At 51.0% G+C, this 25,941-nt stretch overlaps 1 protein-coding gene across 14 annotated transcripts in view; it reads left to right on the top strand.

The window, feature by feature from the left end:
• The window catches only part of ptprfa (protein tyrosine phosphatase receptor type Fa), a 224,410-nt gene that overhangs the window by 141,740 nt on the left and 56,729 nt on the right, over window positions 1-25,941 (top strand). For 9 of the 14 annotated variants that reach the window (XM_064330628.1, XM_064330626.1, XM_064330630.1 and 6 more), the window contains 6 exons: window positions 6,560-6,829; window positions 9,209-9,790; window positions 10,268-10,401; window positions 12,387-12,531; window positions 15,035-15,340; window positions 19,043-19,236. In XM_064330628.1, coding sequence (XP_064186698.1) covers window positions 6,560-6,829; window positions 9,209-9,790; window positions 10,268-10,401; window positions 12,387-12,531; window positions 15,035-15,340; window positions 19,043-19,236 — 1,631 coding nt within the window. The remainder of the gene's footprint in view (window positions 1-6,559; window positions 6,830-9,208; window positions 9,791-10,267; window positions 10,402-12,386; window positions 12,532-15,034; window positions 15,341-19,042; window positions 19,237-25,941) is intronic. The other 5 variants (XM_064330636.1, XM_064330638.1, XM_064330637.1 and 2 more) reach the window with 1 other exon arrangement.

Here is a 25,941-nt window from a genome sequence, read left to right on the forward strand (position 1 = left end):
CTTCCCCCCCCCCTCCCCTCCCCTACGCCGCAGGCCCTGAGCGGACTGGAGCCGGCTCCTGACTGGGCCCCCAAGGGCCCGTCCCACCTTCTCTTGGGGCTCCGCCCCCTGAAAATACTCCCGACAGTGCATCCCAGACCCCGCCCCCACACTGCCCTGCCCTCCCGCCCCCATCCCAATCCCTGACTCCATCGCCGCCCCCTGCCCCTGCCGTGCTGGTTCCCCGCCCCCTCCCCCCTTTTCCCTTGTGAGAATGCTTGCATGGGTCGGCCGTCGTCACGGCGGCGCAGTCCGCAGTCCGTCCTGTCATCCGCCGCTCTGTCCTCACGCGACCGCCCCCCCCTCCCCGTCTCCGTGTCACGGGGCGTGTCTGTTCAACCCATCGCCCTTTTTTTCTTTCGGTCAGTCTGGACCCACTGCTCGAGCCCCGCTGCTCTCTCCACCGCAGGCCTTGCTTGCAGCCGCTTCCCCTCGCCGCGGAAACCCCCGCCGTCGGAGCTCTGGCCTCCGCCGCCACGCGCCTCGCTCGTGCCTGTTCTCGGAGCGGCCGACGCCCAGCTTCGACGGCCGCCTCGCCTTCTCGTCCGCTTCTTTTTTTTTGGGAAGTGCGAACGGCGCTGATTATTCACTGCTGTCAGCAGGAAGTTTGATGTTCAGGCGCTCTCTAACGACCCTCTTCAGTCAGAGTGGAATTAAGGCTCTGACGGAGGGGATTAAGAATGCAGATTGTCAATCTTGTTTTTTTTTTTTTTTTTTGAGGGTTACACAAGAATTGGCAAAGTATAGTTATAATAATATGGTTTTTTTTTTTTACTAAGTTGTTTTATTTAAGAACAACAGTATGGTCTCAGATTATGGCAGTGCCACGGTGCAGTCTTGCGTTATTCCAGGGCAGTGCGGCTAAGGTCAGGCTGCAGAGATAAGCACATTTTTCAAGCGTGAAGGGTTGACCCAGTTTACGTACAAAGTTCAAATTTAAATGATCGCATTTATTACCCCCCCCCCCCCCCCCACCCCCAGACTCAACTGCTGAGCCTATTTATTAAGCAGCGTTGTGTTATTCTAGTTAACAGCTAAAAGCTTTTTTAAGTTTTCGAGCATTTAATCTCGTTAAAGCAGCTCGGGTTGTTTATTTTGGAATCTAGCTTTTGTGGGCCCCAGATTTGGGTCCCAGAACAAAGGGTGCTGAGAGAGGACAGACAGAGAGTATTTTTATCATTTCTGCTCAAGCCCCTCAAGGATCATGCATGGTCTTTTTTTTTTTTTTTTTTCTTGCAGACCGTTTTATAAGCCGAAAAGGGTTGAGCTCACAAACTGCATCTCTGCGGGGGGAGGAAGTCGAAATCCTTTTTTTTTTTTTTTCTTTCTCCTCCTCCCCTCCCTCATCCTATATTTTTCTCCTTTAACGCCACTTCAGTTGTCCTCTGTGGCAAATCCCAAATCAGCTTTGAAATATGGAAATACTGAAATGAGGCGCTGGGCTTCCCGACAGTTTTGATTGCTGCTGAGTGTGACGTCCCAGAATCGGAAGCCATTAACAAAGCTTCCTTAAGCGTTCACCGAGGAGGCATTTTCTCGGCCGCGCGTTTTAACCTTAATCCATCGTTCACGTCCTCCCCTCGCCGCCGTTATCTCCGCTCCGCAAAAAACGACCGCTGATCCTTATCTAGCTCATTACCCATTTCCCGCCAGCCGGTTTCGGCGCCGTCCCTTAGCGTTTATGGCTTTTAACGCGCCCACGCTCGCCGAGGTGAGGTCGCGGCGGTGCCGTCCGTTCGCCGGGCCGCACCCAAAGGGCGAGCGTTTCTCCGCGGGCTCCAGCGTTTTTTTCGGCGCCTCCCTTCCGGAAGCCGGCCCGATCGTTTATTAACGGGTCCCGTTTGAAGGGTTCGCATTTTGAATAAGGAGACGCTGGAAGGCGAACGCGGCGATCGGTGGGAGCCAATCACGGAGCGGAGTGGAGCGGCGGCGTCCGCGTTCCCCGCCGTGAGAGACGGGCTCGGGCCGCGCACCCGTGCTCCTCGCTCGCTAACCGACGCGACCCGCCGAAAAGCTCCCGCACTCCTCCTCGCAGGGGGTGGTGGACCGAGCCGTTTATTTATTTTTTTCCGGAACGTGGGGGAACCCTCCTGCCCCCCCCCTCTGTTAAAGGGACAGCGCTTCGGCTTTGTCCGGGGGACGGTGTAGAGTGATGCCCCCTCGGGGAGGTAAGATGCCTTTCAGATGCCCCCCCCCACTCACCCCCCGCGCCCTGTGGTGAAACCGGAGAGCCGCGTGACATCCAGCCGGGGCGGGTATTACATCACCCCCTCCAGGTCACGGCAGAACAAGAAGCCGTTAAACCCGAAACCTCCGCCAGCGCGGTGTCGGTTACTGGCCGTCTGAGCGCCGGGCATGCAAACGGGTTTCAGAACGGCGGCGTTCATCAGCGTGCATGCTTTGCGTAGTTCTGACTCGTCGTTCTTGTTTTCGATCCGGCGAGAGCCCGCTGTCGGGACAGCGCATGGTTTTTTTGAAATCCGCGAGCTGCTTGCAAAAACCCGCCGTGCGCCACAGGGTCAGGGTCCCCCCCCCCCTCGGACGGGAGCCGAGGTTTTTTTAATATGGATGGGGGGAGAATAGGGGCTAAAACATCGCAGGCCTTTACAGCTGCGTCGCCGCTTCCCGCCTCCCTGGCTAAACGCGCCGCAGGGTCACCGGGAGCTCTCGGAGAGCCGCGTCAGACGGCCGCCGCCGCGAAACGGCTTTTCGGAGTTCGCGGAGAGGCGTTTTGAGTCTTTCGGGCGACGGGCGGGAGTTCTCCGGGGCGCGGCCTAGCCGAGCCTCAAAGGGCCGCCGTGATAGTGCCCGTGCGGCGTCTTCACACTCCCGAAACAACGCACCGCCGGCAGGCCTCGTAGCGGTCGGCGTTCACTGGCAGGGCCGCCATTTTGTTTCCGCGGTCCCATCCTGTTTCCAACCAGGTTTTGGGATAAAGCATATTAAAGTTTGTCAAACATTTCATTTTGGCTATTTTTAACATTTTTTTATTCGTATATTCACAGCGAGGCAGTTTTATGGATTGTTGTATTTGAAGGCCGTTTTAAAAAAATGTTTTTAATGAAAGCGGGCTCAGCTTTACTTTTTGTTCTCCATTTTCACAAGCTCTGTCCTGCAGGCATGCTTCCCTTGCAGATTGTGTGTTGATGTCAGCGGGCTGATGCTTGCCTCGCCCCTCAGCTTCTGCATGCCTTGCTTGAGAGCATCCATGTGCCACTGGGCCTGAAGAGCCCCCCCCTCCCCCTTCTTCCCCCCCTTTCTCAGGACCAGAATGCACCTCTCCTCCCTCTCTCTTTCCCCCGTGACCCGCCTCCTCTGGCCTGCAGCATGTCGACGAGCAGGGGATCAGTGTCTGCTTCACGCCAGCTTCTGTGCACTAACTCCGCCTTTGACACACTCAGAAACACCCGCGGTCGGCCCCCCCCCCTACAGATCGGTCACCGGGCCACGCCCACTCCTGACGAGTAGGGCGTGGCTTCTTTTTTTTTTTTGGGAGGCCCCCGTTTGCCGTCCAGCAGATCTTTCTCATCCTAACTCGAGAGGGCCATCATGTTGTGACCATTTTCCATGTCCATGGGTAACGTCATCTTGTTTATTTACGCAGTGACTAACTCAGTCTTTCTCTTACGCTACGTTAACAGCACGATAAAGCCCGCGAAGGCTCTCCTGTACAGAGACAGAGCGTTCACTCTAATCTCTTACTGCTTAACTGTGGCCCCCTAAGTTAAGGGACCCTATGGCCCGGAAACGGATTGAAAATCAAGGCAAACTACAAAGAGCAAAGTAGGCTCAGAATCTCAGGGTTTATGGGATCTACATCAAAGTCTCACACAAGCACACTTGCGCACGCGCACAAACACACACGCATCGCATGCACGCACGCACGCACACACTCTCTCTAAGCTGTAAATGTTTTCTAGACACAAGGTAAGTGAGCACAGCTGTAATGTTCAGGGCAGTAATGAAATAATCAAGAATTTACTAATTAACCGATTTGCTGTGACTTTTGCAAAACAGATCGCAGCCAGCAGCGTTTCCTGGAATACGTGGAGGGAAACCTTTCTGGCTGTGATGTGTTTTGCAAAAGTCCCAGCAAATCGGTTAATCACGAAAACACGTAACGGGATATGTAAATTCAGTCGAGCGCAGATTTCCTCCAAATTATGGAAATGTATTTTTTTTGTAGTATGTGCAACTGGGTCTTCAGATGAAGCACACGATGTATTCTTCCCGTTATTCCCCTGGTCCTTCGTTTCTGTCCCAGCTGGCTTAGCGCTAGCAGCATTGTTTCTGAGCAGAACAGACCTCCCCCGACACACGGGACACGTTGCATTCAAGTCACATAAACACTGAGATTTTTTTTGTTCAGATACAAAAAGGCCTAATTTGTCCCCGGCCTGTTTCAGATTTTACTTTCGAGATACGGTATCAGTTTGCCTGCTGACTAACCAGGCTGTCAGATAAATATGTATTTCTCGTCCTTTTTTCTCACGGTAAGGAAAATGACCGAGTAATTGACACTCCTGATGATGAAAGTAAAGTGTTTACAGTAATTCTCTGAATGTTTTCCTCGTATACTGAAGCACATACAGAAGTCTGCAGTGCGTTTGTCCAAACCGGTTTTGCGCTGGTTTTAAACAAGAATTAATGGTGGTGAGGGGTTATTTTTAGTCTCCCTCCCAGTCGGCATTGGACTGTCGCTCACGAGAGATTCTAAATGGCTGAATTTTCTTTGGGGGGGCTGGGGGTGAAGAAGTAAGAAAGTTGTCATAAAACCCAGGGGTCCATTAGGAGCTGCTCTGTTGAGAGCGGATAGATGCAAGTGCTGCAGACTCTGTCTGTCTGTCTGTCTGTATGTGTATGTCTGTGTGTGCGTGCGTGCGTGCGTGCGTGTCTGCGTGCGCACGTCTGTGTGTCATGCATGGTAGAAGACAAATGAGAGGAATGGAAAGGCCCGGTTTCTGCTGTTCTTAAAAAAAAAATTTTTTAAAAAGAGGTTGACTGTTGCTGTTGTGATGGTCCTCGCTTCACTTAAAGACTGAGACCAGGCACCATCCACACCATCAGTTTCTCCTTCGAACAGATGGCTGCTGATCGAAAAGCACTTATTTCCACGTGCGGCCAGCTCTCAAACTCCAGATTCACGCTTTGATCCTTTGCCACGGCGACAAACAAGAAGAGCACTTAACTGGGGAAATGGAAAGGCTGCGGTGCGTCTTCCAGTAAGTGGCGCCTTCAGGAGCGCTAGCCTGTTAGCTGCTTTATGGCCAAGTTTCAGTCTCGCCTGTATTTAAACTTATAAAATGAGCTCGTGCGAAACGGGAGGAAAAAAAAAAAAGAAAATCTTTCGCCGCGTTCTGGGTCATTTCCCCTAGACCCACGTCATTAGTCGCTCATACTTGCTTTGTGTGCTCGTCTTCATGAGGACGGCTAGTGAGGTCAGCTCATATGCATATCGAGGGTCGGGGGGTCCGGTCTGCCCGCCCGTGGACTCCCTCATAGACGGAGACTGAACATGTTACCCCAGTGCAACTGCAGAAGGTTAAGACTCGCGTATTTAAGTTAACTCTGTTAAGTGCAGGCCTTTTCAGAGTACCTCTGGGCAGGTCACTCAACCATTTCACAGTACAGGAACTTACATTGACTTCTCACCACAAGATGATAGGAGAGGATCATTTTTCTATACGTGAGCCTTAATAACATCTGTGGTCAAGTCCACGTTATTATTGGCCCTTAAATATGTTCTCCTTCTGTGCTCATGAGAGAATCCAGCAAAGTCTAATTCATATTATCATCATTAATAATAATAATAATAATAATAATAATACTTTTTATAAGATTCTTGTATTACAACCCAAAGCATAAAATACAACAAAACAAAGCTGTATAAACACATAAATAAGAAAACAAAGCCTTACAAATAGAGGAATTACAGGTGGTTATACAACAGACAAAAAACAACAATCGCCACACACAATTAAAAGCGGGATGAGCAAACAAGGCAGCAGCAACATTAAAGAATCGCTAGCCGTAGGTGTTAAAGGCTTCCGTGGAGCGCTGGGTTTTTAGGACTTTCTTAAATCCACCCAGGGTGGGCGCATTGCTTAGTTTGACAGGCAGAGCGGTCCACCGTTGTGGCACAGACAGGCAAATCCTACATAAAATGCTGCCTTGTTTGAAATCCTCGCACCGTCTTAGAACCCTATTCTCGTTCGGAGGTCTCTCTGCGCCCTCCCTCCCTCCCCGCTTTTCGCACTGAGCAAATTTTGAAGGCTATATCAACAGAGACCCAGGAAAGACTTCAACAAACATGCAGCCGGCTTTTAAGCCCCGGAGGAGCGGGCAATGGGGGAAAGCGTGAACCAGGATTTTGAGCCTCAGAACGAATTTGCGGTAAAAAAACCCAAACGAACAGACGAACGCCGGGCCTTTCCGCGAGTCTCGCCGGCGGCGGCGGCGGCGCCCCCGCGCTCCCACCGCTGCGTTTCTGACACGCGCCTCTCCCGGTCTGATTTGGCAGTCCGCCGGGTGCCGCCCCGCTTCTCCATCCCGCCCACCAACCACGAGGTGATGCCGGGGGGCAGCGTCAACCTCACCTGCGTGGCGGTGGGGGCGCCCATGCCCTACGTCAAGTGGATGACGGGCTTGCAGGAGCTGACCAAGGAGGACGAGATGCCCGTGGGCCGCAACGTGCTGGAGCTGACCAGCATCCGCGAGTCCGCCAACTACACCTGCGTGGCCATCTCCTCGCTGGGCATGATCGAGGCCACCGCCCAGATCTCCGTCAAAGGTGAGCTGTCCGTCGAGGGGGCGAGGGGGGCGGAGGAGACCGTTGCCGGGAGACGAGGTGATATAGGTTCTCTTAAAACCCGCAAATTAGAATTAGTTGCTGGTGTAAAGACCGAAAGCAGTCTTCCATATTGGCTTCGGTTGTGACAATTGCCGTGATCAATATGTGTGGACTTGTGCCTGGAAGGCAAGAATAGCAGGGAGTCCATTGAATTCGATCTCGACGCCCAGGGAATCTGCATTCCAAACAGAATCCACGAGCGTAATTCGTTCTTGATGAATGTCTTCTGAGAGGATGTGGGAATGGATCCCATGCAATTTGCTTTCAATGGTTATTTCACCATTATAAATACATGCGCTCATTTGACATTTATTCTGGTTTCCGGATTGATCGAAATGGATTACTGACTGCACTATAAATCCCCCGTTTCATTCAAAGTCTCTTGCCCCCCATGCCCCTGGGGGTATAGTTTCTCTGAGTAAGAAACGTATAATTCGAAGGTGTTTTCTCATCGTGTACTTCACAGTTGAAACCCGAGAAACCAGATAATCAACTGTTTTAATGAATCAATTAATTGCTGAGGAGCAAGAAAAATTAGCATATCTTCTGAAACAGGGTTGGCCTTCCCTGCATGGTTGGCTTCCCTGAACAGCTTCCTTCTTGGCTGCTTATAAATTGTTCTCTATATTTTGTTACCGAGTTGTCCTTAAATCTGTCCTCCTCAAGTGCATTAGCTACAGCAAATAGATATATTTTATTTTTTTGGGTTTTGGGCAAAAGAGCAGTATCTGGTACTTCAAGGCTTAAGAACATAAATCTTATCGTGTTATTATGAATTCTTTCACTACAACATTATCAGTCTGGCTGAGAAAATAAAAGCTCGCCCCATTTTCAACTTGTCTTGTGAAAAAATTTCTCCAGCCAGCACAACTCCTACATTATCTCTCTAAGAGATAACGCGTGCAGCTGCCCTTTTCACAAGCAGTTTGTCCCGCTTCTTGGAAGAAAGTAAACACGAAAACCACGTACACCCTTGGCCAAACGGGGACTCTCCGGGGATGACGGTGTGCAGCGGGGCTGCCCAACCCTGTTTCTGGAAACCTACCGTCCTGTAAGTTTTTCACTCCAACCCTAACAAAGCACGCCTCATTCAGCAGCTCGAGATCTCCTTGAGCTGCTAATTAGTTTGAATCAGGTGAGCCAAATCAGGGTTGCAATGAAAACCCACAGGATGGTGGATCTCCAGGAACAGGGTTTGGGGCAGCCCCTGGTACACGGAGTGCGCGTTCTGAAAATGAATGTTCGCGCCAAGGGTGATGCTAATCAGCGTGGCTTCGGTTCTTCCAGAATTGTCCGTCGATCGCGGCGATTCAGGGATCGAGATAACGTCGCGGAGAACGAAAGACGCGCGGTCCTTCTGGTTGTCCTGCGTGTCGAGGCGGAACAGATGTCCGGACCGCGCGGAGCAGCTGCCGCAGCCGTGCCCCGGCTTCCGCGCCCGAGCGCGTTCGGTTCCGGCCTGGCCCCTCTCTCCCTCTAAACGAGCCATTTGGATTCGCCTAAGCGCCACAAACAGACGATCGGGAAACAATTTGCTGTCATTTGTCGGTGGAATTCTATTACACTGCTGCCGGTTTCCATTTGGCTTCGCCAGTGCATGAATGGGGGGGGGGGGGGGAGAGAAAAAACCGCATCAAGCCCAGACACGCATTCCGTTCGCTGTGCAGAAAAAATGATGTCACTTCCCTGCGTTCACAGTTCAACAAATATATGTGAAGTGTTATTAAAACTCCCTCCCGTAAACGTGATGCCTCTTATCCCTCCTGTTGTTTAACTCCTCACAGGAATCCAGTTTGCAAAGGAACCAAAATGCTAAAAAAATGGAACTAGTACAAACAGTCGAACGTGAACGCTTTCGCATCTGTTCAGCTTTGACCGTTTGCTGTTTTGGAATTTGGAACATTTCTCTCTCGTTCACTATGACACCATTTCGCAACCTTTAAGGGTGTTTTATGTGTTTACGGGTGCAGTTTCTTTAAACTCAAAAGGGCGGTTTGCTAGTTCACTGCGTTTATTTGAAATTATTATGCATTTATGTACTTCAGGAGGCAGATTGGGTCACGGATATAGATATAAAACACGCCGGTTCGCAGTTCCCTTTGGCCGCTGTAGCCTGATTGAGGCATTGTTAGAAGCGTACGCGAGCCTTGTCCTTGAGTTGAGGCTCTGTGAGCCTGCCGCCATTGTCAGTTATTGCTGGCAGGGCAGACTTGCATTCACAAGTGTTGTCGGTCAGCTCCAGTGCCCTTTCGCGGTTGTCGAGACGGGTCGGCGGGAGGCCGGTCGTTAACTGGCGCCCTCCCGGTGTTTTTTCCGCAGCCTTGCCGAAGCCTCCCGCGTCTCTGATCGTCACGGAGACCAGCGCCACCAGCGTGACGCTGACCTGGGACTCGGGGAACCCGGAGCCCGTGTCGTACTACGTGATCCAGTACCGGGCCAAGGCCTCGGAGAACGGCTTCCAGGAGGTGGACGGCGTGGCCACCACGCGCTACAGCATCGGCGGCCTCAGCCCCTACTCGGAGTACGAGTTCCGCGTGATGGCGGTCAACAACATCGGGCGGGGCCCGCCCAGCGAGGCGGTGGACGCCCGCACGGCCGAGCAGGCGCCGTCCTCGCCGCCGCTGCACGTGCAGGCGCGCATGCTGAGCTCCAGCACCATGCTGGTGCAGTGGGAGCCGCCCGAGGAGCCCAACGGCCAGATCCGCGGCTACCGCGTCTACTACACCACCAGCCACCAGGCGGCGCTCAGCACCTGGCAGAAGCACAACACGGACGACAGCCGCCTCACCACCATCTCCGGCCTGGTCACCGACGTCACCTACAGCATCCGCGTGCTGGGCTTCACCTCCGTGGGGGACGGGCCCCCGTCCGACGTCCTGCAGGTCAAGACCCAGCAGGGAGGTGAGTCGGTCCTCCGACCCCAAGGGGGCGCTGCCGCGCCAGGTGCATTCACGTGGCTAACAAGAAGCCACCTACTCTGATAGGGACAGACTCCTGCACCATAGAACATAACACTGCAGTGTTTTTTGGGGACGTAGCCACAGATCACGAGATGCTGAAAACGGAGCCCGGGTAATACATCAGCTCCCAGGTTTGGCCTTCCGCTTATCGGGGGGCGAATCACAAACAAGCGCCGAGCGGATTGGCCGCGCCCGGCTTCCGAGAGATCGCAAGGCTATCGGGCGATTAATTTACAGCCGCTTATCAGCCCTCAGGCTTCGCAGCCTTTTATTTAAACGTTTTATTAGAGCTGCCCGAAGCAGCGCCCGGCGAGTTCGGGAGGCGGCCCCTCGACGCAGGCGAAGCGAGCGTGCGGTATCGGGGGGGTGCGGCGGAGGAGGCCAGGCGCCACCGCTGACTCGCGCTGTCATTTCGCAGTGCCGGCCCAGCCCTCCAGTTTCGAGGCGGAGGCGGAGCTGGACACACGGATAATGCTGACCTGGCTGTGGCCCGTCCAGGAGCCCATCACCAAGTACGAGCTCATGTACTGGGAGGCCGGCTCCGGGAACAAGGTAAGGCGCCCGCCCCCGGGAACCGCGCCCCGCTCCCAAACCCCTTTACCCCTTTACCCCTGGTGCCCGTGTTTGTTTAGCCGCGCCGCTGTGAATCAGTCTACATCGACTTCATCGACGGCCATCGTACCGTGCTGTAGCCTCACAGGAAAAAAAAAAAAAAAGACCACGGGCAAATCCGACGCGCTCACCACGAACTGCTACAGCGTGCGCTCGCGTCTGAGGGAGCGTGGGTGCACGCTTTAGCAGTTTGTCAGCGAGTCATATTCGCCCGCTGTCCGCGAGCCCGTGGAAAGCAAGGAAAGTAGACAGCCGTTAGGAAGTCAGTTACTGTAGCCGTTAGCCTCCGTGGCTGTTAACCTCTGCGCGGGGGATGGCTGTCGGAAGGCAGGGACTTCGTGCTAACGTGCTACAGATCCACACACACCCTCCTCCCCGGTGGCTGGGGTTCTGCGATGGCGGATATCGGCTCCGCCTGACGCGTCGCAGCCCTCGCTCGAATAATTAATTGGCATATCTGATTTCTCCGGCGGTTCAAAGAAAGGTTCTTCTCATCAATCTTCCGGCCGTAACCTTTCGCAGCGCGACGGGCGATGTGGCCACTGAGAGAGGGGAATTCTCGAAGATTGCTAATCGATACGTCATTATACACACTACAGTAGTTGTCCCGCGTATCTGCAGAACCAACATGTATTTCACTTTGGCATTTAAACTTGTCAAAAGGCGCACACTGTCTCTTTCCCCCTTCCCCCGCATGCCTCGAGAGTTAATTTATAGCGACCCGGTGGAGCTATTTCAACTTGATTCATGCATATTTTAAAAATGTATGAAAGGGACGCGTTCCAAAAATAATAATGTATGTTTTATCTGTTTTCCGTTGTATTAAAGTGCACTGGAATAGATGCCAGCCAGTTTAAGTCACTTTTTTTTTTAGTGCATCCCAGCATTTCTGGTTATGATTTTCTCAATCGTTCGCTCGCCATGGTTTCATTTGTTTAAAATTTGGCCCTTAACTTGTTGCTGAGGGTTGGGGGGTTGCTTATTTTTCTGTACCTTTGAAGTGATTCGTTCTCGTTTTCGAAACCGTCGCTTGTTTGTCGCTGACGCGGTGCGAAAGATGCGCAAACGAACGAAAGCGCTATCGAGCGCGGCGAGGCGGCGGCTCCGGTTGTCACCCTCGTTCGCCGGCGGTCCTTTTGCCAACGGGGTGTCCTCGCTGTGTGAGTTTGGAATACGTGCCGTCGCGGTAGAAAATACCAGCCCGGCATTCTCTGTGCTGTAAAAGCCTGAGTGCCACAGCTGGCCAGTCTGGACAACGCTAACTGTGTAGCTGATGACAGGAGCGCTTCTTATTTCACTCCCACTGCTTTTAAGTATTGCTATCATGCTTTATGTATTCATTCATTTATTTATTTATTTATTTGGCACCTTTCGAGCAGCACCTTACTGTAACAAAGAAAGCAGTAAAAACAGAACCAAACATAAAAAGTTAAGGCAATATACAGATAGTAAAAGCAATTTCAATATACAGACAGCGGCGGAGGGAAACAGAAAGGGGAATAAATGAATAGACATTAAAGCGAATGTAAAAATGTGTCTTCAGAGCGTAAATTAAGACATTAAGAGCTAATCTATAAAAATGCGCCTTCGGTTTGGTCTTAAAAAATGACACTGACTCAGCTCTTCCACTGTCCGGGGGGAGATTGTTTCTGTGCCGCTGTTAATTCTCTTGTTATAGCATGTTGTTGTCATTTTATTAATTTTTTTTTACTGTTGAACCTATTGAATACTGTTTCTATTGCTCAGTAAGCCGCTGTCCACAGTAGCATCTGCAAAAGGAATGTAAGCTTCTGCCAAACGAAGGTGATATTGATATAAGACGATATAAGACGTCTTTGGCGGAATATCGCGTGGGTGTCCGCCCTACTGTCGCTGTCACCGCGAGCCTCGCTGAGGGGAGGGGTTGGGCGTCTGTTCTCCCGCAGTTCCACGTGACCTTCGACCCCGCCGGCTCCTACGCCATGGAAGGCCTGAAGCCGGACACCCTCTACATGTTCTCCCTGGCGGCCCGCTCCGAAGTAGGCCTAGGGGTCTACACTCAACCCATAGAGGCCAGGACCGCACAGTCCAGTAAGTCAACCCTCCCATCCGAACGCCCACGCCTTCTACCCCTCCTACCCCCCTGGGCCCTCTATCGAATTTGGCTTTCCGGGCCTCTGAAACCTTTCCGCGCCGCGGTTGGTTCTCCTGAGCTCCTGGGACGGCTTTGTTCACTGACAAATGGGTGGCGAGGTACGTTCACTGTGGGTAAATGCGCTGTGGTTCTGTGATCGGAATGAAACGAGGTGTTCTCGAAAAACAAGCGTTTCATGATCCGAGACGCTTGTGGTTTTTATATCGGAGCAGCAAAGCGCGTTTGGTACGCCCGGTCTTAGCTGTTCGTCTGCTGGAGAGCAGGAGAGCAGCCGCACCGCCAAGAAGGTAGAAGAAGGATGCGCCAACCATGTTCTTTGGAAGCTGTGGAATGGATGTTCCCTTTAAGGCAGCCATGTTATCATCTACTGTAAACGTCCAACACAGAGGGAGCGAGAGAGGGGACAGCATGCGCTGAAGTTCTCCGATGTCTTTCTTGAGCTTTCTGAACGCTCAGCACGCTTGGACGTATACGGATATCTCCAGGCACACGTTGGCAGGTTGTGGCACTGTGTTCTCTGCATCCGTGGAACGAGGGGACGAGGCGTACGAATTTGTTTGAGTGCGCGTTTAGCCAAGACGTTTCTGTCCGTCCCCAAGTCGTAACTGCGCAGGTGATCAGACGGAACGATGAGAGTAACTCACAGCAATGCACTCTTTCAGGCAAGAGTTGACCGGTTACCAAACGGAGTCTCTCTTGACTTCCCTTTTTTTACCTCTAGTAATGTGAAGTTAGCGGTTTTCGACAGAGCTGCCTCTGCCTAGCGGAGCTGAACTTATTGAAATGTGTATGACGGTTTTCCAGAAGGGATCTGAGCATATTCTAAGTCGTTTGTTTTACTTGTCAACCGTGAAAACGTCAGCGCACCCAGGGTTCAGATCCCACAGGAAGCGGGGCTGGGAACCAAGGCCCGAAAACGTGCCTCTGATTCCGGCTCCTCATCTCCGTGCCTTCTGACAGCGATTCAGCGTCCCTGGAGTCGTGCTGGCGTGTCACGTGGAGGAGCATCTCTCTCTCTCTCTCCCTCTCTCTCTCTCTCTCTCTCTCTCTCTCTCTCCCTCTCTCTCTCTCTCTCTCTCACTCTGCTTTCTGTCTCTGTCTCTCTCCCTCTATCTGTTTCTCTCTCTCGTGCACTCTGTCTCTGTCTCTAGCGTTCTCTCTCTGTGTCGCTGTCTCTCTTGATCTCTGTCACACGCTTTCTGTTTCTCTCTGTCTCAGTCGCTCTCTGCCTCTGTCTCTCTTTCACTTTCTCCCACTGATGCTCTCTCTGACTCCCACCTTCCTTTCACACTCTCTTTCTCTCCCCTCCCCCCATTTTCTCTCCCACCAACTCTTCTCACACACACACACACACACACACACACTCTCTCCCCCCCCCCCCCCCCCACTGACAACTCATGTGACACACCAGCAGGAGTCTCGCTCCACCTCGTTCTCTCTCTTTGAACCCACACATCATGTGAAATCTGTTTCTGTCCAAACGTGTGAAATTAATTAATTTAGGGTAGCTGGCACCGCCATGCTGCTCCGGTCACTAAAAACGCAAGTTGGCATGTGAAGGATATGCTTCCTCTTCCAGTCCTCTCCCTCCTCCCATTTGTTTGTTTTGTTTTTTTTTCCCCAGAGTTTCGGAGCCCTGTATTACTGTACTGCCTTGCGTTGTAAATGCTGTTTTGCACCTGCATGTACACATACCACTGTCTTTTGATGGCCCCCATTTGTTTTTTTTTTTAAGTCTTCGCCATTGTTTTTACCATCAAGTCTTTTGTTTGACTTCTGGACTGTGGAGAATTGGCAACATAATTTTTTCAAAATAAGAGTCTCAATGTGAGCCTCCAGGACTCACACAGCACTGAGAGCTGTAGATGAATATTGGAGGGGGGGCGGGGGCTGAAACCCCTGAAACCCATCTTGTGCTTTGGGGTCACGCCCACACCCTCCACACGTTGACGTTACAGTCAGCCATATTTAACCCTTACTAGCCCCGGCTTACCAGCTACAGGGGGCATCCAGCTGCAAGTTCTCAGCTCTCAGTGTGTGATAAACCATCGGGACTTCAAGGGCCTGATTTGCTAAGATCGTGTGCAAAACCTTTTTGGTGCACTAAAAGCCAGTAACATAGCCAATGATTGGTCATGGTGTTTGTTTTGCACCAATCGTCAATTGTGTTATTAGCTTTGTGTGTACTGAAAGGCTCTTCACGTGCTTAGTTTTAGTAAATCAGGCCCTAAGTGTAATGCAAGCAGTCGAGCAATGTTTGCAGAACTATTTGGTCGTCATGACGATCATGTCAGTGAAATGAGAATGTTTCCCGAAGCGCCTGCAAAGAAGCCGGTGCGTAAATGAGCCATTTCTCCCGGTCCAGAAAGAGACGCCCCCCCCCCCCCCACCCCCCCTCCTCCTGCTTGATCCACCCCCTCCCTCGGTTGTGTTCCGCAGCCCCCTCCGCCCCCCCTCAGGAGGTGCGCCTGGTCAGTCTCAGCTCCACCAGCGTCAAGGTGAGTTGGGTGCCGCCCCCCGCGGCCAGCCGGCACGGGGCCATCGTGCGCTACACCGTGGCCTACCAGGCGGCCGGTGGGGAGGACGCGGAGCGCCGCGAGGTGACGGGCGTGGGGCCCGACGCCACCAGCCACGTGCTGGAGGGCCTGGAGAAGTGGACCGAGTACCGGGTGTGGGTGAGGGCCCACACGGACGTGGGGCCCGGCCCCGAGAGCCCCGCCGCGCTCGTCCGAACCAGCGAGGACGGTACGTGTCCCCCGGACGCTCCGCCCGTCCCCCGTCCCCCCACGCTAACTTCGCTGTCCGCTGTTCCTCTCGATGGCCTGCCTGCCTGCCTGCCTGCCCGTCTGTCTGTCTACTTGCCTGTTTGCCTGCCTGCCTGTCTGTTTGCCTGCCTGTCTGTTTGTCTGTCTATCTGTCTTGTCTGTCTGTCCCAGTTCACTGTCTCTAGCTGGCCAGGCTGCAGGAGGCTACCTAAGCGCTGTATGAATGGGTAATGTATAAACGGTTAACTACTTACATCAGACAAAGGGAACATTCACAGGACAGGAAATTGTGTTTTTGATTTTTTTTTTAAAACCCACTTTGCCATTCAATGCAAGATGAATGAAATGAAAGTCCTGGGGGTTTTTTTTTTTGGCTTTTTTTCACCCGTTATTTTGTTTTTAAAAATGCGAACGGTCGAACTGGAACCCAGAGACAAACCTGCTCTTTTCCCGCTCGTCACGGTCGAAGCGTTCCCATAAGCGGGCGGGGCTGTCCGGATGCCTGGAGGCCGATGTGGCCTATCGCACGGCCCTTTCCCCGATAGAGCGCGCAATAGGTCGCCGCATCAACGCTAAGCTCCTTCACTCCACGGTAGCGGTGGCGGTGGCTTCCGCGATAGGCCGGCCGTCGCCGCGGCTGACAGACCAATCTGAGGACAGCCGGCTCTGGTTCCGCCGTCTTCTCCGGGTTTTGGGGCGGGGGAGGGGGGGTGACCTTCCAGCATGGACCGGATTGACCCAGCACTGCCAGTGCCCCCCCCCCTCCCCCCCCCCTTAAGAAACAGCAAAGGCTTTGTTTTAGCTAACGGGATTTTCCACACCCTGCCGAACGCGGAGCCTCTTCTGCGCGCTCGCGCGGCTAGCCGAGCCCGTGCTAGCCGCCCGCTTTTCCGCCACTCCAGCTGCCTTCTCCGTGACACTCTCGCCATTTTTAATCCTTTATTTTTCTTTTATCTTCTTTCCGCCGTCTGTACCCGCCGGCTTTTTTTAAACCCCGTCCGCCGACGCCGCGCCTCTCTCTCTGACCGAGGCTGCGGTGCCCCTCGGGGTCCAGATTTGCTAAATCGGGAGGCGTGTCTCATCGGGCCTCTAAGGCTGGGCTCCGTAATTAATTTGTCTTAACGCACTGAAACGGGTCCGATTCCGCCACTCTGTAATTAAAGAAATCCAGCGTCTCTCTGGAGCGGGGTCCGTCCTCGATTCCCCCGGAAAAATAAATAAATAAAAAAACGTCTCCGCCGAGCTCCGCCATAATCTGTCGTGCCTGGGAGCACAGGCTAGCCCACGGCTCGGCTCGTCTCCCTCCTAAACGAAACCTTATTGGTTGGACTGAGAACGAGCTTAACCCCCCCCCCCCCCCCTTCCCCCCCTCCACCCCTCAAACGAGTGAGCCGATATGTTCCCCCGCTCTCTCTCCCGGCTCATCGAATCACCATCGAGCCGCTCTCCGTCTGCTCCGTCCTGACCACCAGACCGGGCGTGGCGAGATTTTTCCCTCGCGCCGGTGCTTCGTGGGAAAAAAAGGGCATTAGCAGCTTTGCTGAAGTGGCCAGAGCGACCGCGTGCTAAAGTAGCTTTAGAAACCGACGAAAACCTGCTGTGGCTTAAGCGGAAAGAAAGCAGGACCTGGCAGTTCATTTTTTTTGTCCCCCTGTGGGGAACACAAGTCTCTGGTGTTAAGCTCTAGAACCGCGTAGTCCGCTGTGCCGTGAACTGCACCACGTTCGGTGACAAACAAAATAAACAATATTTTTGAAAAATGTTTTCCCCCGCAACATGTTTCTGTCATCCAAGACTCGTTATGTCGGAAAAATTAAAAATACGTAGAACTTTTCTGCCAGGAGGATAAACAAGAACAGGTAGAATCGCTCTACCCAAGCCAAAGGCTGTGTACACCATTACCGACTCCATTTTCACTAAAAAATATCGCACACCTATAAGTCTGAATCATTTACCCGGAGGAGATTTTTGCTTATGTAATTTATTTGGGACAGAGTGACTGAAGGAAAAATACTAGCGAAACGAGTTTTAACGAGTGAAGGATTTGCTCTCTTACTGTGCTGCGCATGTCACGCACAGTGTCTCTTGCACACGTCCTAGGACTTTTACATCGGTCAGATCAACTGATTTCATTTGATCTTTTCATTTTATGCAGTGTGGCAAACGATTCCTTCAGAAAAAGGTTGCGTTTCGACAGTGACAGACTGACAGGTAAAATAAAATAAGTGCGATTCAGGCGCTGAAAGCATTCACACCTAGTCAAAGGCTCAAAGCCTGCATGGAATTACGGTAAGTTTAACTAAAAAAGAAAAAAAAAAACCTGAACACATGTTTTCAACAGCATTAACTGATCAAGAGATTGGTTGGTTTAAAAAACACCCATGATGCACTGGGGCCCCCAGGACAGATTTGCAGAATGTCTGGACTGCCCAACTGTTCTCACGCCGGGCCTCATAATAACACAGGGGCGAGGAGGGCCGTCGCGCTGATCGTTTACGGGGTTGCCGCCGCCGCCACCGCCGACCGGCTCTCCGTCGCCGTTCCCTCCGAGCCCACAGGCCGCGGCTTCTCGTCCGCACGTCCGCGTACCGCCTCACGCTATCGCCGCGCTCCCAAGGTCGAGGCCGAACGCGGAACGGAAGTAAACGCCCGTGAGACGTCACTGATAAAACAGAGCCGCTCCCGCGTGTTCCGGTCCACGCCGGACCTTCCTGCTTTCGCAAATTCACGGTTCGCTGATCTGTCTCGCCCTTTATTATTCTTGCTTTAGCGAGGCCACAAAACAGAAAGGATTGCGTTGAATAATGCTGATAATATGCAGATCTGTCGCACGCAACGTGGGAGATAAATCACATTTGTTTACTTCAGGCACAAACTATTCGTTTTTGTCCCCTGTAGGGGACACAAGTCTCTGGTCTAAATCTCAGGACCCATATATTCTGCTGTGCTGAAACCTTCACTACAAGGGATATTCAATAACAATAAAATAAATTATATTTTTGGAAATATTTTCTCTGCAGCGTGTTTTTGCCAACCAAGAGAGTTGTGTTACACATAAATGAAAAACAATTTAAATACTGAAACTTTCTGTCTGGGAGGATTTAGGAACAAAACATTTCTGCTTAGCTAGGAGTAAACATTGTTAGTCACTCTCTGGCTGTTTTTTGAAAGATACTCTTGCACAATAAGCTCACCTATTTTCCCTTGTCTGAGGGTAATCCCGCTATCATACCTGGCATTAGCCTGCTTTCTGTTGGATTGGGACGATTTACTATAGAAAAGCCTCCAGTTCACCTTAGGTGTAAGTTCCCTAAGGCTAAGGCATACCAGTGTTAACACAGCTGCTCACTGCTATGTGTGTCTCTACCTGAAACTTTATACTAACTTTTCCAGAAATTTCTATCAAGTCCTTTTGTGCTGAGTGTGCTTTGCTTTAATTATGTCCGAGCGGTACATTGTTTTTCGGTTGGATGCCTCAGGTGCTGCTACGGATCTGAAGATTCGGAGAACAGGCGGGAGAGCTGGCGCTTAGCAACCACCCCGCCCCCTCCCCACCACCCCCCCCAACCCGCCCCTCTCCCGGGAGGAGTCCAAACGCTGTCGGCATCTGTTTGTTTTTTAACGTTCCCCCCTTCTTGCTTGTCCCCCCTCCTCGCTTCCCCCCCCCCCCCACCGCGCGCAGTGCCGGGCGCGCCCCCGAGGAAGGTGGAGGCGGAGCCCGTGAACTCCACCGCCGTGCGGGTGACGTGGAAGGCGCCCCTCTCGGCGAAGCAGCACGGCCAGATCCGGGGCTACCAGGTCATCTACTCGCGGCTGGAGGACGGGGAGCCCCGCGGCCAGCCCAGCATCATGGACGTGGCGCTGCCCGAGGCCCAGGTACTGCCCTTTCCCCCCCCCAAAAAAAAAAAACGCCCTCCGGCGGCGAGTCAGCCGCCTCGCCTTTCTCACCCCGTCCGGTCAGCCGAGGAGCCGTCGGCGGAAACAAATTTTAATTGGCTTCTTGGCCGAGGCGCTCCAGCCGTTCCCTTTGAATGGCGTGTCTGTTGTCTTCCGCTCTGCGCCGCTGTACTGCCAGGACTTAGCAGATTAGCGCTCCCCCTCCACACCATGGCGTGAAAAGTTCAGCCATTCTGGGCCAGTGTGTGAAATAAGGTCGCCTTCCATATTTCAAAATGCTCTTTGTTAACAAAATCCTTTCCGTTTGGCTGGAGACAGACAGGCGCGGTTGTCAGTAAGGACAGTAAATAATAAAAAGTTGAAACGCAGACCAAGTCATAAGACGGATCGCACATGGGTATATGATATTACCACTGCTGTCTTATTAAGTTTCGGGTACCCCTTTGTGATTTAATATTAAAACAAGCGCACTGCTTTGTTATTCTCCATTGTTTTCCCTCGCTTCCTCCTCAACTCCATATCGCCTGAAGAAGTGAGGTTATTCTGCGAGAGACGGAACAGAGTTTTAAATCCTGAACCCCGAGGTTCATAAATTCACGGAGATACAAGCCACCCTTTTGTCGAAGACCGCGTCCGATGTCAGGCCTCCGATTGTTATGCGGGAATTAGCTTGCGTAAACACGGCGTTCGCTCTCGCGCGTTCTCCCGTCCGACAAGCGTTTCCAATTTGCCTGAGCGAGCGTAGCCCCGCCGCCGAGTTGACTGGGAAGAGTTTTGACAGGAGGCGCTGTGAGGAAGTGTAATCGTAAAAAAAAAAAAAGAAAACTAAAATAAAACGCACGCTTGATTTAACAGGCCGGGTCCGGTAACCTGCGGGGGTGTGGCTCGTTAACAGCTGTCCTGCCCAAATGGAGCCATTTCCTGTCAATTAAGGAAATAAACAGTTGCTAAATGTTTGTTTATTTCTTATTTTATTGGTTTATTTCTATGCTATGCTGATACTGAGAAGAAAAGTGAACTGGACAACACCGAAGTCCGTAGAATAATGAAAATGGTACCAGCTGCTTACATACAACACCTTATTAAAGTGGCTTGGCCTTTATCTCTTTGGAATACAGTCTGTAATACTCAGTATTAATAAGATTTGCTCTGAGAGATATAACCTGTTGTGTTTATGGCTTACAGTGATCGCATACAGCAACATGGCACAAATCAAACATGGCAAATAACTCAAACAGAAGAGGAAGAAAAAGCTTGCAGTGGATGGGGATGGGGATCTAATGCGTGTTCTTTGCCTGTGGTCCGGACAAGGCATTAAAATATTGCGAGACCTAGGAGAAACAGGAGAGCGTTTGCCCTTGAACTTCATATCAATCACTGCAATGCAATTTTTTTTTCAAGTCAACATCCGCATCTTTTCCTCTGACGCAATCCTGCTTCGGTTCTCTCTCCCGAGGTGATTTCAAGGTCGCTCTCTCGAGCGGCCGAGTCTGATTCGCTCCCCTCCCGCCTCCGCCCGGGCCACTCGTTAAATTAACGGCGTAACGACGCCTCGTAACGGCTCTTCGGTTTCCCCCATTTCCCGCGAAGCGAAAGGCTCCTCCCCCCGCTTTTACAGCGAAGGTGGCCTGCGGGCTCTTTTCTGACTCATCTCAGCCCGTGCACTGCATTGGTAGAGGTACACGCATCCCTGAGCTACGCTAGCTGCTGCTGCTGTTGCTCTGCGGTCCCCCTCCTGAAATGTCGCCACTCAGTCGCACTATCGCGTGGCCTCGCCTCTGATGAGTTTTTACGTTCTTTTCGGGGCGTTACCGGCGGGGCCCGATCACGCGAGCGGATTTATCGCCCGTCGGCCCGGGACCCCGGCCCGGGCTCGAAGCCTCGTTCGCAGCAGGCCCCCGAGATGGACCTGTCAGACGTTGTTTACTACGGGCTCTGCGGCGTCGTTTTCACGAGAGGGCTCGCGCTCGCGTCTCCGTTCTACGACCTGACCAGGCGAAGCGTGAGCCAGTTCACGTTTTTAGCGCCGCTCACCATCGCTATCGAGCTGCTAGGTGGATTGGAGCAGCTTTTTTTTTTCGTTTTCGGTTTCCTCAAACTATTCATACGGCTGGTAGTTTGCAGCTGGTGTCAGAGTAGAAAATGTCACTCTGATGAAAATCAATTTGGGATGAGACCTGTCTGCTGGGGCATCAGCAGTGAATGTGTGGCCGCGAGCTGCTGTGATTAATTGATTTCGGCCTTGGCCCCTGGCCCGAATCATTTTGAAGAGGCCATTTTGGCGAGCTAGCTTCTTTTAAAAAAACTTTTTTTTTTATGCGACTGCTGCCCTGCTTCGCCCCCGTGTTTCTGTGTCCCGCGTCCTCGCGCCGCCGCCGCCGAAATCCGGCCTGTTGTCCCGCGAGTCTTCCGGCCTAATTCTGTCGTGACTGGTCCGCGTTTTTTGCCGTCACGCGAGTTTTCAAAAATTTAAGCAGAGGCGAGCGGAATCTGAATGAACCCGCTGAGAAATATCAGCGGAGTGTCTAGGCCGGAGTCCCAGGGGTGAGGTTTTTTTTGTTTTTTTTTCGGTGCAGACTGCTTTGTTTGCCCACGTCATGGAGTCGTCTGGGCCCAGAGCTGTCTGCTGTTAATAACATCCCCTCTTTTTAGCACAAAGCGGTAATGGAGGGAAAAAATGATATCAAATTACCGTCCGCAGAGCTTGCTGACGTGCAGGCATGTAAACCCTTAATTGCTTGCAAACTACTTGCCTCCACTTTATGTTGTGGTCCTTTTTATGCTTGGAATTCGTTCAGGACATAAATCCCCCCGTTTTTGTTGCCTCAAGTGGATTCCTGGCTTTTGAGAATTCTCCTTTATCGGGCTTATTTTCACACCTTTGTACACCCAAGAACGTGATTGAACCCCCGCACCGATTGGCTGCGGTGGTCTGAACTCTGTCCAATCGGATAAGAAACCCACTTAAGTAAACACCTCTCCCTTTTTCGGGTCACGGAAAGCGAGGGAGCCTGCTTATGCAATGTTAGCCTGAGTGCTCTGGATGTGCATATGTTACTGTGTGCATATGCGCTCTTATGGGCCTGCAAACTAGCATTGCCGTGTGTATTGAAATCCTTACCTGGAACTACCTATTTTCCCCTCCACCTCACTGTGTAATGGAGTGGTGTACTTCCAGTCACATCTGCTTAGGTGAAATACAGTGGAACCTCTGAGATGCAAACACATTATAAATGGAGGTGGTTTGGAACGGATATTTTTCCATGTTTAAAAGCAGTGTGAAAATTCACCAAGAATTTGAATCCTTTATTTTTTGTGCAATCAAATGCTTCACTTTGCTGTAGCCTTAAATTTGAATAAACAATTTAATTTTTTTCTTATAAATCGTAGTTTAAATGAATGACCTAATACAGTGGAAATCCATGTCAGCTTTCCAAACCCCTGAAGACAGCAAGGTCATTGAAAATGGCTAAATTACTGATTTTTATTTTATGTTCCTGTGCTCTTTTGTGTGAAACAATGTATTTGCCATATTGTATTTTTTTTTGCAAGTATGACTGGAAATTTTATGGGAAGTTCCTTTTTTCCATCAGTGAAAATTTGGAGCTGGAAAAGTACATTCTTGATGGGCTTTAGTTGTCTGGTTTTAGATTTGGGTTATTCTTTTCTATTCATTGCAAAATTCATAAAATTCACCGTACTACACGTAACAACCTTGACAATAATTTAGCGTGCAATTTATTGTAACAATCCACTTCATAAGCATTGTGCTGCCAAAACGTTCTGACAGTTCAACTGTATTGCAGAAGATTTAATCGCGTATAATTGAGGAAAGGCAGCAAACGCTCAAGTATTCTCATTTTTGCTGTTGAAGAGCAAGGCCTAACGCTGCATATTAAAGGCAACTGCAGCCTTCTGTAATCTTATTGCCAAAAACCAAGCAGCGTGGTTAAATTATTCCTAAAATAGGCCTTCGGAAAACACTGGGAAAAAGTTACAGCATACTGCACAAGATTATGCGGTTATGCAGTCAATTTTCTAGCATACCACGTAACACGACTTATGTGGTTAATTTTAGCTGAGCACGTTTGATTGCCTCGTTGTAATTTGGGGGTTTCAAACTGAAGTCTCGGAGGGTCCCCTCTGGTTTCTCGCTGCGTTTCAGCACTTGAGCTGTGAACACGAGTTATTGATTGGCTGTTATTACAAAGGAGTCCTCACACCTTGTTTCCAAGACCTAAACTGCTGATTGAAAGGAAAGCACACGAGCCTGCAGGCACTGCAGCCCTCCAGGATTGGATTTTAGATCACTATTATAGTTATAATTCATAGATATCAGTCAGTGATCATGGTGGTAATGGTGTTAAATTGGCCCGGCTGTGGTCCGATGGTCCTAACTTGAGTCTTTTCGCTTCCTGGCCCTTGATGTTGCGCAACTGGACACCCGTCGATTATTTTAGGGATCCTATTGGACGAGCTTGAGCGCGCAGTGCCGCCATGCTTGCAAGTAGGGCGCACGAACGCGTGGCCCGCAGCCACTGCACAGTGATCTGACGTGTCAGTTGTTAATGGCGATCGTCGGCCGTTTTCAAAGCTGTACAGCCTTAAGACCGAGACCCTGGCTATGAAACTGCGACGTCAAATCTGTTTTGCTGTACGGTTCTGAATGTCGTACAATCTGACATGAGCAAAATGGAATCTTTCCATGATGGGCGTCTCTGAAGAATCCGCTTCATCATTCGGCCAAACAAAATCTCCAGCAGAGAGCTCTGTAGAAGAATTGGCTGTCCTTGTCAGAGGGTTGTCCTTGAAATCAAACGCCGGCGATTCAGATGGCTAGGTCGCGTGCAGTACTCAGAACAGACCAGCTTTGCGTCCTGAAAATTGCGTTAACATGTTGCCCTGTGATAGATTGGCGGCCTGCCCATTCCTGCCTCTCACCCAATGCATGCTGGGATAGGCTCTAGCACCACTCGCGACCCTGACCAGGATAAGCAGGTATAGATATTGGATGGATGGATGGATGGCCTCCATCTGGTGAAAGGAAACCTGGATGGCCCAAAACCACCTGGCGTAGTATGGTCTTCCCCGAGCTCAAGGAGGAGCCTAACCTCACCTGGGGGGAGACACAGTACGCAGCACAAGATAGGGCCAAGTGGAAAGTGATTGTTGCGGCCTTATGTCCCACAGGGGATGGAGAGGGATGAGAGTCAGCCATTTTGGCTCTCTTTGTCACAGTTAGGGAGTCCAACACGGCAGTCTTCTGACAAACATTCTGCAATTTCACACAGATGGGCGTGTGCGTTCTTTACAGAAAATCACAGGCAGACGTCGCTTTTGATGCGCCAACTTTGATGTTCCCTTATGGGCTGGTTTGGATCGTGTGTAAAGCTGAGAGAAAAAAAAATCTACTGATTACCAACAGAGGTTTGATACCTATTTTCGTCTCCTCTTTATTTGTCTGGTGTGTGGTTTTTTTTGTCCTCAAATACAACTTTATAACCTTTTGTGGAAGGTGGGAAATACAGTGGAACCTCCTCAGATATAAACCCTTTGGGAATGGGGTATGGGGGGGGTCTTCGTAATTTTGAAAAAGAAGTCAAAGTCTTGACCGTAGATGACAATGGGAAGTTTTTGTTTTTTTTGCCAATTGAGAACGGACAACGTTTTTCATGGGTTTCTTCCATTCCATACGGGGTTGCAAACAGTGATAAGTTCTAATTAGTTAAGTATATATGGTATCACCCAATACAGTGATTTTAATTAGATTCGTGGAAGCTTTACTGATTACACTGCTTTATTTTAAATCCTATATCTATATAGCACTAAGCAGATCTCTAGATCAGTTTGTCACATCATCTTTCTGAATGATGTTGCATAATAGGACCAAAAATAACATCTGTAGTTGACAACTGTTAACAAAAAACTCTATCATCAAGCACTCTCAAAAACAAAAAAACATTCCAAGTGTTAGAAAGCTGAAATGTCATAAGGAACGTATTCATGTGAGAGAAACTGACCTAAGAAAAGCGCTAAGTTTGATACACTAGTCTAGGCTTTGAGTTTAAAACAGCAGAGGGACCGTTCGAGCCGTATGGTGAAAGACACAGCGTCAGTTAGGGAACACTGAAAGTGAGACTGCTGTCTGTCGACGAGCAGGCGGCTTCTGACTACTCAGTTCAACTTAAACTGCTTCAAGCAAAGTGACTTGATAAATGCATCCATCGATGTGTTATGCAATGCATTGGAAAGTGTGCATTATTTTACACGAGTAGCTTACTGCTGTTCCATATAAGGATTCATAACCATGTTTCGGCTGACCAGACCATCATTAACTCTGAGTTTCTGCTTTCCTAACTTCACCCTGAGTGATCTCTCACTTCAGGAGTTTCACTGGCGGAGAGAGAGAAGGCAGTATGGTATTCCCAGAATACCCTGCTGAGGAGAGAGGGCAGTATGGTATTCCCAGAATCCCCTGCTGAGGACAGAGGGCAGTATGGATTCCCTGCATCTGCTACTGAGGAGAGAGGGCAGTATGGTATTCCCAGAATACCCTGCTGAGGAGAGAGGACAATATGGTATTCCCAGAATTCCCTGCTGAGCACGGGGGGCAGTATGTTATTCCCAGAATCCCCTGCTGAGGAGAGAGGGCAGTATGGTATTCCCAGAATCCCCTGCTGAGGA

This window comes from Anguilla rostrata, chromosome 4 (genome assembly GCF_018555375.3).
Source record: "Anguilla rostrata isolate EN2019 chromosome 4, ASM1855537v3, whole genome shotgun sequence".
NCBI classification, from domain to species: domain Eukaryota; kingdom Metazoa; phylum Chordata; class Actinopteri; order Anguilliformes; family Anguillidae; genus Anguilla; species Anguilla rostrata.